Below are 11648 nucleotides of genomic sequence, written 5' to 3' on the forward strand. Positions count from 1 at the left end.
GGGGGGAGGTATGGTACATACCGTCCGGCGCGGATGGACGTCGCCCGTGGGTAGATACAGACTACAGAGAAAGTCAATTCAGGGACGCCAATCTACGGATCGATAGCGATCGCGGCGACTGGTCTTATCTACGGAGAATGGGCTCATTTGGCCCCAACATTGTCAATCAAGCTTTCAACTGAAGGTTCTGTTCCGGCGTGTACCTCCACTCTCTGTCCAGGACAAGAAAAGTACCCACTACCCAACCCCATTCTAAAGCAAGATCATATCGATTCGTTCTCAAAAGGCCAGATGTTGTAGAGCACCGGAGCATCCGTCTTACCCCCGTCCATGGAGACCAGGACGAGAGGTTGTGCGTCGCTCCACTGGTCCTACTACTAAAACCATTCAGGCTATCATGATGGCAAATCAATCCTACCCTGACTCATACGCCGTCTTCTATGGTACGATAGTGACTGAAGGATCATTCTCGGCCGACGCCTCGACGGCCCCCTCACGCTCGCTAGTCGCAAAGTCAATCCTCATGGCTCGCACACCCGGACGCCGTCCGAGCCTTAGCCAGTTGGTGGCTGGAGGATCAAAGACCAATCCTCTCTCAATCCTTTTCCTGTCACAGGCTTATAGCGCATGCTGAGGCCGCGAGAACCGTGACATAGCAGATGAACGGAACGGGGGGTGCGGGAGGGAGCCAAGAAGCCCCTCTGCGGGATCCAACAAGATTAGGGCCAGAAACAGCGCTATCACATACGGAATAGAATACGGCCTGTGCTAACTAGTGGCAATGCCGGCAGAACTGGCTGCGCTGAAGCTGAAACATTGTCAATTGGTTCGAGATTGCATTGACGCTCAAGTCTTGGGGAGTAGTTGATCTCAGCAGGTTTATGGCATAGTGACATCTGAGCGAGAGAGGATGGGATTAGTGATCCAGCCATCCAGCTGTAATGAGCTGGTTTGAGGAACAGATGTTCTCTGAATATCCCTGGACGCCATGTAAGGCTTCTCACGCTTGTGTGAGCCTGACAAAGTACATAAAACATATAGTTGTCTCTGTGGCTGAATCAGGAGGATCACCACGCAGTCTGTCTATCTACATTTCTATAGTCCTTAGTTCATATCAAGTGTAGAGCTACATGTCTTAGAGCTGCAGGACACTAAGCTGAACCAGGCAGGTCATGATTGTACTTGTGCATAGACGAGATGGTAGCATTGATTACCACCATCTGTATGTAAACCAGCTCATCCAGCAAGGTGAGTAGGGTATTTCTCCCCCTTAGTTATCACTTATAAAGGAGTCCAGACTGGCAATAGAGTGGATATGTACGAATGGATCAATCCGCCGGGGATTTGAGCTAATCTGAAAGCAATCAGAGAGATCCATCAGCTTAGCCTCATTAGATAGACTGCAGAAACCCACCTATCTGATCCATGATATGCCAACGGAAATGAACACAACGAATCAGTTACACTGGTTGAAAGATCACCGTGGACTGTTGAGCATAGAAACTCGGCAGTCGGCATTTAATATGGCATTTGGGGGCGGCTTACCTGGCCATTACGCGACTTTTGCCTTGCTTCATCGACCATAGCCTTGATGTGATAACCACCCCTCTTAAACGGCCGTATGTCCCTACTCTTCTTCCCCAGCTGTAGAAGTATCATGGAGACCAACATCTCGCCACTCAACGCCATCAGTACGCCCAATGAAGACTGGACATGCATTAGCGACGTGGAGCAGCGGAGACGCATTCAAAACCGCGTTGCGCAGCGGAGACATCGTATGCTTTCTCATCATCTATGTGGCCGGTTAGGTTCTAACGCCCCGAGGGGGATCTCACAGGGCGCAGGATCAAGGAGCTCAAGAAAGCCTCCAGCCCATCCGTCCACCCCCTGCCCACCGACCAGTTCACAGCCAGCCGGCTGTCGCCCAGCTTCCCCAAAGCCGCGCCATCCCCTCATCCACACCCGCACAGCACCCCTTCGGCAGACCCTTCCCGCCCTATCCTCCACACCCCGACCGTATACCCGCTCCCGCCGCTCTCGCCCGATGTCGAGATGATGCTGCGGCAGTGGTACGCGCAGTCGCTGCCTCCCGCGCACGCCGGGTTGGGCGCCACGCCCCTGGGCCCCATGGACGGGGACGCCCTCCCGATGGCCCAGCTGTCGCAGATGCACCTCGGCCCGGACCTGCAGAAGATATATGGATTGCCGCATCTCGCCGACCGCGCCGGGGACGACCTGCCACTGCCCGGCCTTAGCCCGCGTCCGTCCCATGCGCGCCGACGCCCCGAGCTGGATCGCACCCACGACTCCGAGGACGACTCGAGCAGTGACTCGGACGACGACGACGACAACGGCGGCGGCGGCGATGACATGATGCAAGGCGCGCAGGGGAGTGGTCTCCCGGCCCATTCCCTCCAGCACCGCGGCCCCGGCCACGGCCACACACTCCCGCCCCCCATCTCGGCCCGCGACAAGGCCCACATCGACCGCATCCGCCGTGCCTTCCGCCAGGGCTTGCGCGCGGGCCTGGCCTCCCCGGAGGAGCGCGCCTCGGCCTACGAGGACCTGCAGAAGCGGCTGGTGCGCGCCATCAACAAGGTCATCGAGCTGTACGACTACGGCTGCTGTCTGGATGTCATCCGGCCGGACTCGGACCTGGACCGGATGATGCTGGCGCTGCAGGAGCAGCTGGGGAGGGTGAGTGAGACGGGCAGGATCCGGCCGGGGGATATTTCTATCAAATGAGGCGTGTGCAGAAGGGGCGATTTAGCGCTGGTTTGGGGGGAATGGGGCTCTGGCTTGGTGGATATGTTGACCTATGATTGATGACAAATGAACATATAGCTTATACGAATGGTAGTACTAGGTGGCTTAAGATAACCTTGGTTCATTAGACTACAAGCGTGTAGTAACTTGGCTCTACTGAAGTATTCTTCTATAACTAAACATTGGCCGATGCCTCCAAGGGCATATTCCTTGATACTGGTACGGACGATCTTAATCCACGGAGCCTAGGCCTCTATTTCGATCTATTCGCGCTCGGTGGACTGGCAATCGATGAGACCGATCTGGGCCAGACGCCTATAAGATGCGCCTCAGATATAGTTTGACGACATGCTCTTAACGAGCAATGGCCGAGTCATCGTCTGCCTCCTCGGCTTCTCCTGCCCCTGCCGGTGTCGATACATCAAGACATGAAATCACGACAGCCACAATAACACCTATCCCCCCGGCCACCATGAACGGCAGGCCCAGCCACCGCACATCGCCCTGATTCAGTCCCACCCGGAACAGGGCAGCCAGCAGCGGTCCCGAAAGAAGCAGACCAAACGTCTCAATGACGGTGATCATCGTGTACATGCGTCCGGTAAACTGGGCCGGCACCAGAGACGTGACGACCGAGCGGATGATGTTGCCGTAGCCCCGCCCAAAGGTCGAGAGGACGAAGCCCACCGTGGCCATGGCCACCGTCGGGGACCATGCGACGAGGAAGAAGCCCGCGGAGAGGACGACGATGCTGCCCCGCGCGAGGACCATATCCTTGCGCGTGTCCGACAGGCCCAGCCGCTGCTGCAGCAGCCAGGAGGCGGCCGGCAGCAGCGCCACGTACGTGACGATGGTGGCGACCGACTTGATGGAGATGACGAAGCCGGCGCGCGCCAGGCTCAGGCCGTAGCGCTCGGAGATGTACTGCAGGTTGAGGCTCTGGGTCGGCTCTTCGACGGCGTTGATGAAGAACGTGAGGAGCAGCACGATGACTTTGGCGTCGTGGCGGAGGACGGCGGTGGCGCGGCGCCAGAGGGCGGCGAGATGCGCCTGCAGTTCGCGGCGCGACTTGCTCTCCAGCAGGGCTCGTACGCTTGTCTCGCTCTGTGTGGTCGTCGACCCGTCGCCGGTCGGGTTCCGGGCGGCATCGGCATCGCGGGGTGGGGCCGTCTCTTTCAGCAGACAGGCAATCAGGAGGGCCATGAAGGCACAGATATAGCCTAGCTGGATGGGCAGCCATGGCCCGTGGGTCTCCATCAAGCCCGACGCGATGGGCGTGGCGGTGATCTGCGCGACGTATTGGCCGGTCATGAGTTGGAAGAAGGCAGTGGCTCTGGTCATGATGTTTAGCTATGCCTCCTGGGACATGGGGCAATGTCGCAAGGGGGGGGGTGAGGGTACCTTTCATTCTCGGGCATGACATCGGCGATCATGGTCCAGATCATCGAGAACAGCACCGGCGCGCCGCCGCCCAGGACGGTGAAGATGGGCGACAGCCAGACGAGCCGCAGCGGGAAGATCTGCCACAGTCCACAGACAACAAGCGTGAAGGTCATCGACAGTAAGATGCCAATCATGCTCATCAGCACGACGGGCTTGCGACCCCATCGGTCGGCCAGCAAGCCGTAAGGGATGGCCAACGCGACGCCTGTCACCAGTGTGTCCTTAGCAAGGGTATCGGAAACGGGGAGTAGATAGAAACCGCGAACACAACCAGCTTTCACCACGTACCCGGAATGGCCGTAAATAGCGCTTCATACCCCCGGACGAAGGCGACCTCGGCCTGCACCGGCGCGATTTTGCACCACTGCTCCCGCACACTGCCCCCGGGCCCAATGCGGCTGGGTTCATGGGTTTCATAGTATCGGTAGCAGGCGATGCTTTCGTAGAGCCTCGTCTGCGGCACCGTGACCAGGAAGATGCCGAAATCGCCGATGGTCAGGAGCAAGACGCAGAGTGCGAAGAGATGGAGTCGCCGACGCGCGGAGCCTCCCGCCTTGGGCCTGGACCGCCCATGATCTGCGCTGCTCGAGGCGATTGACCCTGGACGGTCGTTCAGCAGAGGGTCAGTTTCGTGTGCGTCTCGAAGGATGGAACTGGCAGGCGATCGGGATCGAACGGCCATGATCGAGAGAGCTGGGAGGGGGGGTCTCCCTGCGGGTTCTGGAATCTGGATAGACTAACTAATGAACAGCCTCGGACCAGACCAAGAAGATAAAGCAAGGGAATAGATAGACCGGCACGCTAAGCGAGATAGACTTCCAAGGTTCCAGTCCCGGCAGGATGAATCTCTACTGAGTATTTAGAGGAAGAACTGCCAGCACAGTGCAGTCAGTGAGTAGACATAAGATTACTAGTAAGAAACCAAAAATTACTAGCATTTCCGACGTTCCATTTGGTAATAAATAAATAATCAGAAGCTGACCAGGGCGTCATCCAACTAATTTGTAGACTAAAATAGTTACGATGTTGGCATTCAGAGAGGAGGAGATCGAAGTCCCTGAAATGAAGCACATCATGGCTTCAGCACTCCCTCCTCAGATACAATCAGACATCCAGCTCATCCATCTCGAATTGATAGTTGCCTGGACTCGTTAACTACTTCTGCGATAGGACAATCCTACACTACCATCCACAAGTACACACCGTCGGATCCCGTCGGTCCAACAAGATAGACAAATGAAATAGACAATCACACCACAACTGGGTGATAAGACGTGTACAGAGCATTGATTGAGCAGGCCCAGTGCCCTCTAGGCTCTCGTCCTAGACCTACTCTGAGTACATAGTTCTACTTCCTGGCTCTGGTATGGGGATTGGGGATTGGGGTAGTCTACAACCATCCGGAACCATTGAATCCTGGTCGTTTAGCGCCGCTGATCCCCAATCATGACTTACTACGTAGTTACGTAGTACTATAGTAGTTACGATCTATTAAAATATAATAATAATAATAATAATAGCTTCGGACAGGTAATAATACCGCCGAGAAGAAGGCAAGCAAGGAGTACCGAGTAAATGACCAACCGGGGAATTTCCCTACCACCCGCCCATCTGCTGCCTCCATCCATATCAATCAATCAATCAATCATAATAATACCAATAATAATAATACCTTCAACTCTGCGCTCCATAACCATACTCCTTGGTCACTTCAAGCAGTCAGGATATTCTCCTCAACCTGGCATTGATGGCGTGCGACGACAACGCCTTTGGTCCAGTCATCAACCACGGCTGTCGCGCTGCTTTTGACTTCACCCTCCTCTTTGAGCAGACCATTCTGTCCATCGCACCATCCGCCTTGTTCCTGCTGCTGGCTCCGTGGAACTATGTCTGCTTGCTGCGGGGTCCACGGAAGGTTCAGCCAAGCTTCCTGGCCTGGTGGAAACGAGTGAGTACAGCCCTAAGCTTTCTTCTTCATAGAGGAGCACCGGATGGCTAACACTTCCACCGGCAGTGCTGTATTCTAGTCCTCGGAGCCCTTCAGATAGTCCTCCTGGTGCTCTGGGTGCAGCCGTCAGCGCCCGCCACCAACGCCTCGGTGGCGGCTGCGGCGTTGGGGCTCCCCGTGGCGCTGGCCATGGGGTTGCTCTCCCACGCTCAGCATATGCGGTCTGTCCGTCCGTCCACGCTGCTCAATGTCTACCTGCTGCTGTCTCTGTTGTGTGATATCGTACAGACCAGGACACTATGGCTCCTTCACGGAGCTACCGCCATCGCGGGGGTCTTCACCGCCGTGGTCGTTCTGAAATTCGTGGTCTTGATGACGGAGGCTGTTGAAAAGCGGCGGCTACTGGAAAGGAAGCATCGCCATGCAACCATCGAATCCACCAGCGGCGTCTGGAATAAAATGCTCTTCTGGTGGGTGAACCCGCTCTTGTGGAAGGGTGCCCGTACGATCCTCGAGCCCGACGACCTGCAGACGATCGCCGAGAAGCTGCATGGAGTCGCACTGGAGAAGGTTCATCCCAGTGTTCTCGCAGGGGGTAGGGCAAATCTGGATCTATCACGCGTGAATGGTGGAGAAGACTAACCGGTTAATCCATTCAGTGGCTGACCAGGAGCGAAAATATGGTCTTTTCTCCGCCCTCTTGCGTGCGTTTTGGCTACCGATCGTGTCGGCCGGTTTCCCACGATTGTGTCTTCTCGGCTTCACCTTTGCTCAGCCGTTCCTGATCAACCGGACTGTGACCTTTGTCAGTCAACCAGTGACCGAAGAGACCCAGAATGCGGGATACGGCTTGATCGGAGCGTTTGCGTTGGTGTATATTGGCCTGGCCGTAACATCATCTTCCCCCTTTCCCAACTAATCGAGCAATCCGCTGAGATCACACATAGGTTTCCACCGGCGTCTACACCTATACGATGAACCAGGTCATGATCATGGTCCGAGGATGCTTGGTGACCACGATCTACCGTCGGACCCTCGCGCTGAGCACGCACGAACTCGAGGAGTCGGCGGCCGTCACTCTGATGAGCACCGACGTGGAGCAGGTCATGCTCGCCGTCGAAGACACCCACGAGGTGTGGGCCAACGTGGCTCAGATTGGCTTGGCTGTCTGGCTCCTCGAACGACAAGTATCCTGGGCATGTGTCGCTCCGATCACTGTCTCACTCGGTCAGTCGTGGCTTCTTCTCCCTCGACCTCAGCCCATTCGCTAATCCAAAACCGCAGCCAGTGTCGTCGTGTCGGGACTTCTGGCCCCATTGATCGGCACAGGACAGATGCAATGGAATGAAGCTGTGCAGACGAGGATTGACGTGACCGCACGAACCTTGGGCCAGATGAAGGAACTCAAGTTGCTCGGCCTGACGGACAAACTGACCACACTGATCCAGAAGTTGCGCACCGCCGAGATTCGGATCTCGACCAAGTACCGCATCAAGTTGATGATGATTCTGTCAATCTGTACGACCATCTCTCTCTCCCTCTCTCTCTTCTATCATCCCCTGGAGCCCCTCTTCTCACATCAAGCTAGCCCAGGTTGCGCCCATTTTTGCCCCCGTCGTAACGTTTGCGCTGTATGCGATTGTTGCTGCAGTCAGCTCTCATCAGTCCCTGCTGTCCGCCCAGGCCTTCACATCATTGTCTTTGATATCGATTCTATCCAACCCAATCGTTACTCTGACCCAGTCGGTGCCGATTATTGCGGCCGGTTTGGGGGCTCTGACCCGCATCCAAGAGTATCTATCTACAACCCCGAGGCAGGAAAGAAGGGGATTGGGGGTACCAGCACAGAGTTACAACAACCCAGTAGAGTCGACTCAAGCCAGCGAGAAACCTTATCAGCTTGCCGAAGAAAAGGCTTCAGAAAAGTGTGGCTTATACGCAATTACAGTCGAGAATGGAACGTTTGGCTGGGACAATAAGGCTGCCACTCTACAGAACATCCACTGCAAATTTCCGACTTCATCCTTGACGATCATCATCGGACCTGTCGGGTCCGGCAAGACCACTCTCCTTAGGGGTCTTCTCAATGAACTGCCCGGCATCGAAGGAGAAATAGTCGTCCATGGCTCTTCTCTCGCCTTCTGCGACCAAAATCCATTCTTAATGCACGCCACTGTGCAGAAGAATATCATTGGCGAGTCAGCCTTGGACTTTGAATGGTACCAGACGGTGTTGAAGGCCTGTGCACTGGACATCGATCTAGCCCTACTCCCACATGGAGATCAGGCTATGGTCGGAAGCAATGGTATGACATTGAGTCGAGGACAGAAGCAGCGGATCGTGAGTCACTTTGTTCTAAGCTTTCCACATTGCGCTAATCCATTGTCCTAGGCAATCGCTAGATCAGTCTATGCAAAAGCCAGCATCGTCCTGCTCGACGATGCACTGAGTGGGCTCGATCGACGCACTGAAAGGCAGGTTTTCAATCAGATATTTGGGAAGCAGGGGCTTCTGCGCCAAATAGGCTCAACAGTAGTGCTGGTAACGCACGCAAGTAAGTTGATTGTTGCCGAAGAGGATAAATCTAACAGCTCCACAGATTATCTTCTACCGGATGCTGATCAGATCATCGTCCTCGGCAGCGAGGGAAGGATTGACAGCCAAGGAAGCTTTGACAGCTTGCGGTCCAGCGATGGCTATGTGCAGAAGCTGTCGATTGAAGGGTACACCGCGACACACGCTGAAGATACTACTGAGACTCAGGCCGCGCTTTCCACTCAAGACGATCTCGTGCGAGCTGCTGAGACCGACTTGAAAGACCGCCAAACGGGCGAGTGGTCCGTGTATGTGTATTACTTACAAGCTGCGGGGAAGATCAACTCCCTCTTCTTCTTGATATATGTTGCAGTCGTTGCGTTCTGCTATAACTTTCCCAGTGAGTTACACGTCACAACAGGCCGATGACACGATAATTTAACGGCCAACTAGATCTATGGGTCCAGTGGTGGTCAGACGCCAATGAAAAATCCTCGAATGCCAACCTGGGACTCTACTTGGGAGTGTATGTGGCGCTGGCAGTGGCGGCGATGGTCTCCCTGGTTCTGGCTTGCTGGTATCTGATGGTGCGAATCGTCTCGAGATCGGCAGGGAGACTGCACGAAACGGTGTTGCGGACAGTCATGAGGTAACCTAATTCCCTTGCACGATGCAGAAGATCAAGCTCATGAATGCATCGTAGAGCACCTCTGTCCTTCTTTGCCACGAGTAGCGCTGGGGCCATTACCAATCGGTTCAGCCAGGATATGCGGCTCATCGACATGTCGTTACCGATGGCTGCCATCAATACCGCGCTATGTACGTTAGGTAGGCTCCCATTATCCGAAGAAAGAGACTAATGCCTGCGAAGATGCCTTTTCCTGTGTGGTGCAGATTGTCATCATCTCGATTTCCTCCAAGTACATGGCCGTCACCATCCCCTTTGCTCTGGGTGTCATCTATCTGGTGCAAAAGTTCTATCTGAAGACCTCGCGGCAACTCCGGCTCCTCGACCTGGAAGTGAAATCGCCGCTGTATTCCAATTTTATCGAGACTCTGAATGGCCTTGTGACGATTCGCGCCTTTGGGTGGTCATCGCAACTGCAGGAGCAGAACACCCGGCTGCTGGACGAATCGCAGAAGCCCGTCTACCTGCTGTATTGCGTGCAGCGATGGCTGACGCTGGTCATGGATATGCTCGTGGCCAGTCTGGCAATCATCCTGATCCTCTTGACGGTCCTCCTGAAGGGTTCAACCAGCGGCGGCGCGATCGGCGTGGCCCTCGTCAACATCATGACCTTCAATCAGGGCTTGACGAGCATGATCAAGTGGTATACGTCCCTCGAGACGGCTCTGGGGGCCATCTCGCGGGTGAAAAAATTTGAATCGGAGACCGATTCAGAAGAACGTCCGAGCTCGACGTTGGGCCTGGTGGATCAGGAGTGGCCCCCATCTGGGATAATCGAGTTCCGGAACGTATCCGCATCTTACAAGTTCGTAGACAAGCCCCTTCCTGTGGCATTGGTCATGCATGAAGCTAACAATCTCCAGCAACGGGTCTTCCTTAGCGCTCAGGGACATCTCGATGTCGATTCAAGCAGGTCAGAAAATCGGGATATGTGGGCGCACCGGCAGGTAAGTCCGAATGCCCACCGTCAGGAAGCTTTCCTAGGATTCTAAAGTGCTCCCAGTGGAAAGAGCTCGTTGATTCTGTCCCTGTGTCAGATGGTCGACCTCAGTGGTGGCTCGATCTGGGTTGATGGGATTGACCTCTCGACCCTGCCCCGAGAAAGCGTTCGCTCCCGGTTCAATTCCATTACGCAGGAACCATTCTTCATCCCAGCCACAGTGCGCATGAACCTGGACTTCACCGAATCACTGTCAGATGACGCCATCATCGAGGCTCTCCAGAAGGTCCACTTATGGGATTTCATCGAGGAACGCGGCGGACTGGACGCCAAGCTGGTGGCCGATGCGTGGTCCCTGGGTCAGCAACAGCTCTTCTGTCTCGCGCGAGCATTGCTGAAGAAGAGCCGGATTCTCATTCTGGACGAGATGACTAGCAGGTACGTGACTCATCACGCAGAGGGGATTTCTATTCTAGAACCCGCGAAACGATTCTGCAGCAGCCGGCTAACACTTGCCCAGTGTGGATTCCGAAACGGACAAGCTGATGCAAGTCGTCATCCGCACCGAATTCGCCGACTCGACCATCTTCTGCATTGCGCACCGCCTCGATACCATTCTGGACTTTGACCGGATTGCGTTCTTGGATAAGGGTTCGTTGATCGAGTTTGACAGCCCGACGACGCTGCTCGAGAAGGGATCCTCGGCGTTTGCGCGGCTGTACAATGGCTTGCCAGATTCGAGCCTTTAGGATGTATTGTCGGTTACGATGCAAACCTTAAGAGGCCGATTGATTAGCTGGTAGAATATTGAGTTAATTCAGGTTAGGTTCTTCATGTCTCTCGCTAGTCCTTCGCCAGTATCGACTCTATGGGCATAGGTCTACTCTGCAGGACTGATCAGATTACATATAGATTGATTGTTTTCGTATAGAATAGACAAGATAACTGAAATGACGGAGATATCAACTCTACAAACTATACTAGACAGTAGATCTCGAGGCTTCTCTTACTGTTTGTTGGTCATATATCGATTGGACTGTTGTCCTCGAATGTACACTCAACTATTGCGTCGTTACACACTACCTGAGGTTATTTTCTACTTGTTCACTATCATGTGGATTATTAAATATATTGTATGAAATACTCGAGCAATTCACAGGTCTTCTCGTATGGAGAAGGGGAAGCGTCAAGCGTTGCTAAGGTCAAACATATATTTCCCGCAGCTCTACAAAGTCCACCGTACACACATAGTTATTCTAGATCTAAATGAGCAAAAAGTATGGCTACCTACTCCTTTCACAGGGAAGAAGATATCAAGCCAAACTGAA

The 11648-nt window shown here is 54.4% G+C and overlaps 3 protein-coding genes across 3 annotated transcripts, besides 4 other annotated features; 2 read left to right on the forward strand and 1 right to left on the reverse strand.

Moving 5' to 3' along the window:
• Positions 1–1621: 1621 nt before the first annotated feature.
• ACLA_098390 (uncharacterized protein) lies at positions 1622–2745 on the forward strand (the record flags this gene model as incomplete). Its single annotated transcript, XM_001270322.1, has 2 exons — positions 1622–1775; positions 1838–2745. 2 exons carry the CDS (start codon positions 1622–1624, stop codon positions 2743–2745), a joined length of 1062 nt encoding a protein of 353 aa, XP_001270323.1.
• Positions 2335–2370: a microsatellite.
• Positions 2746–3120: 375 nt separating the features above from the next.
• On the reverse strand, positions 3121–4891 carry ACLA_098400 (putative MFS transporter; the record flags this gene model as incomplete). Its single annotated transcript, XM_001270323.1, has 3 exons — positions 3121–4099; positions 4168–4414; positions 4498–4891. The coding sequence occupies 3 exons, from the start codon at positions 4889–4891 to the stop codon at positions 3121–3123; spliced, it is 1620 nt and encodes a 539-aa protein (XP_001270324.1).
• Positions 4892–5707: 816 nt separating this feature from the next.
• Positions 5708–5728: a microsatellite.
• A 109-nt stretch (positions 5729–5837) lies between these two features.
• Positions 5838–5857: a microsatellite.
• Positions 5852–5881: a microsatellite.
• Positions 5882–5956: 75 nt separating this feature from the next.
• ACLA_098410 (putative ABC transporter) lies at positions 5957–11069 on the forward strand (the record flags this gene model as incomplete). Its single annotated transcript, XM_001270324.1, has 14 exons — positions 5957–6157; positions 6224–6752; positions 6817–7046; positions 7105–7384; positions 7442–7675; positions 7746–8497; positions 8549–8711; positions 8757–9092; positions 9146–9341; positions 9396–9511; positions 9564–10185; positions 10244–10327; positions 10384–10758; positions 10841–11069. 14 exons carry the CDS (start codon positions 5957–5959, stop codon positions 11067–11069), a joined length of 4347 nt encoding a protein of 1448 aa, XP_001270325.1.
• Between the last annotated feature and the right edge of the window lie 579 nt (positions 11070–11648).

Source organism: Aspergillus clavatus, genomic scaffold (assembly GCF_000002715.2).
Source record: "Aspergillus clavatus NRRL 1 1099423829804 genomic scaffold, whole genome shotgun sequence".
NCBI classification, from domain to species: Eukaryota; Fungi; Ascomycota; class Eurotiomycetes; order Eurotiales; family Aspergillaceae; genus Aspergillus; species Aspergillus clavatus.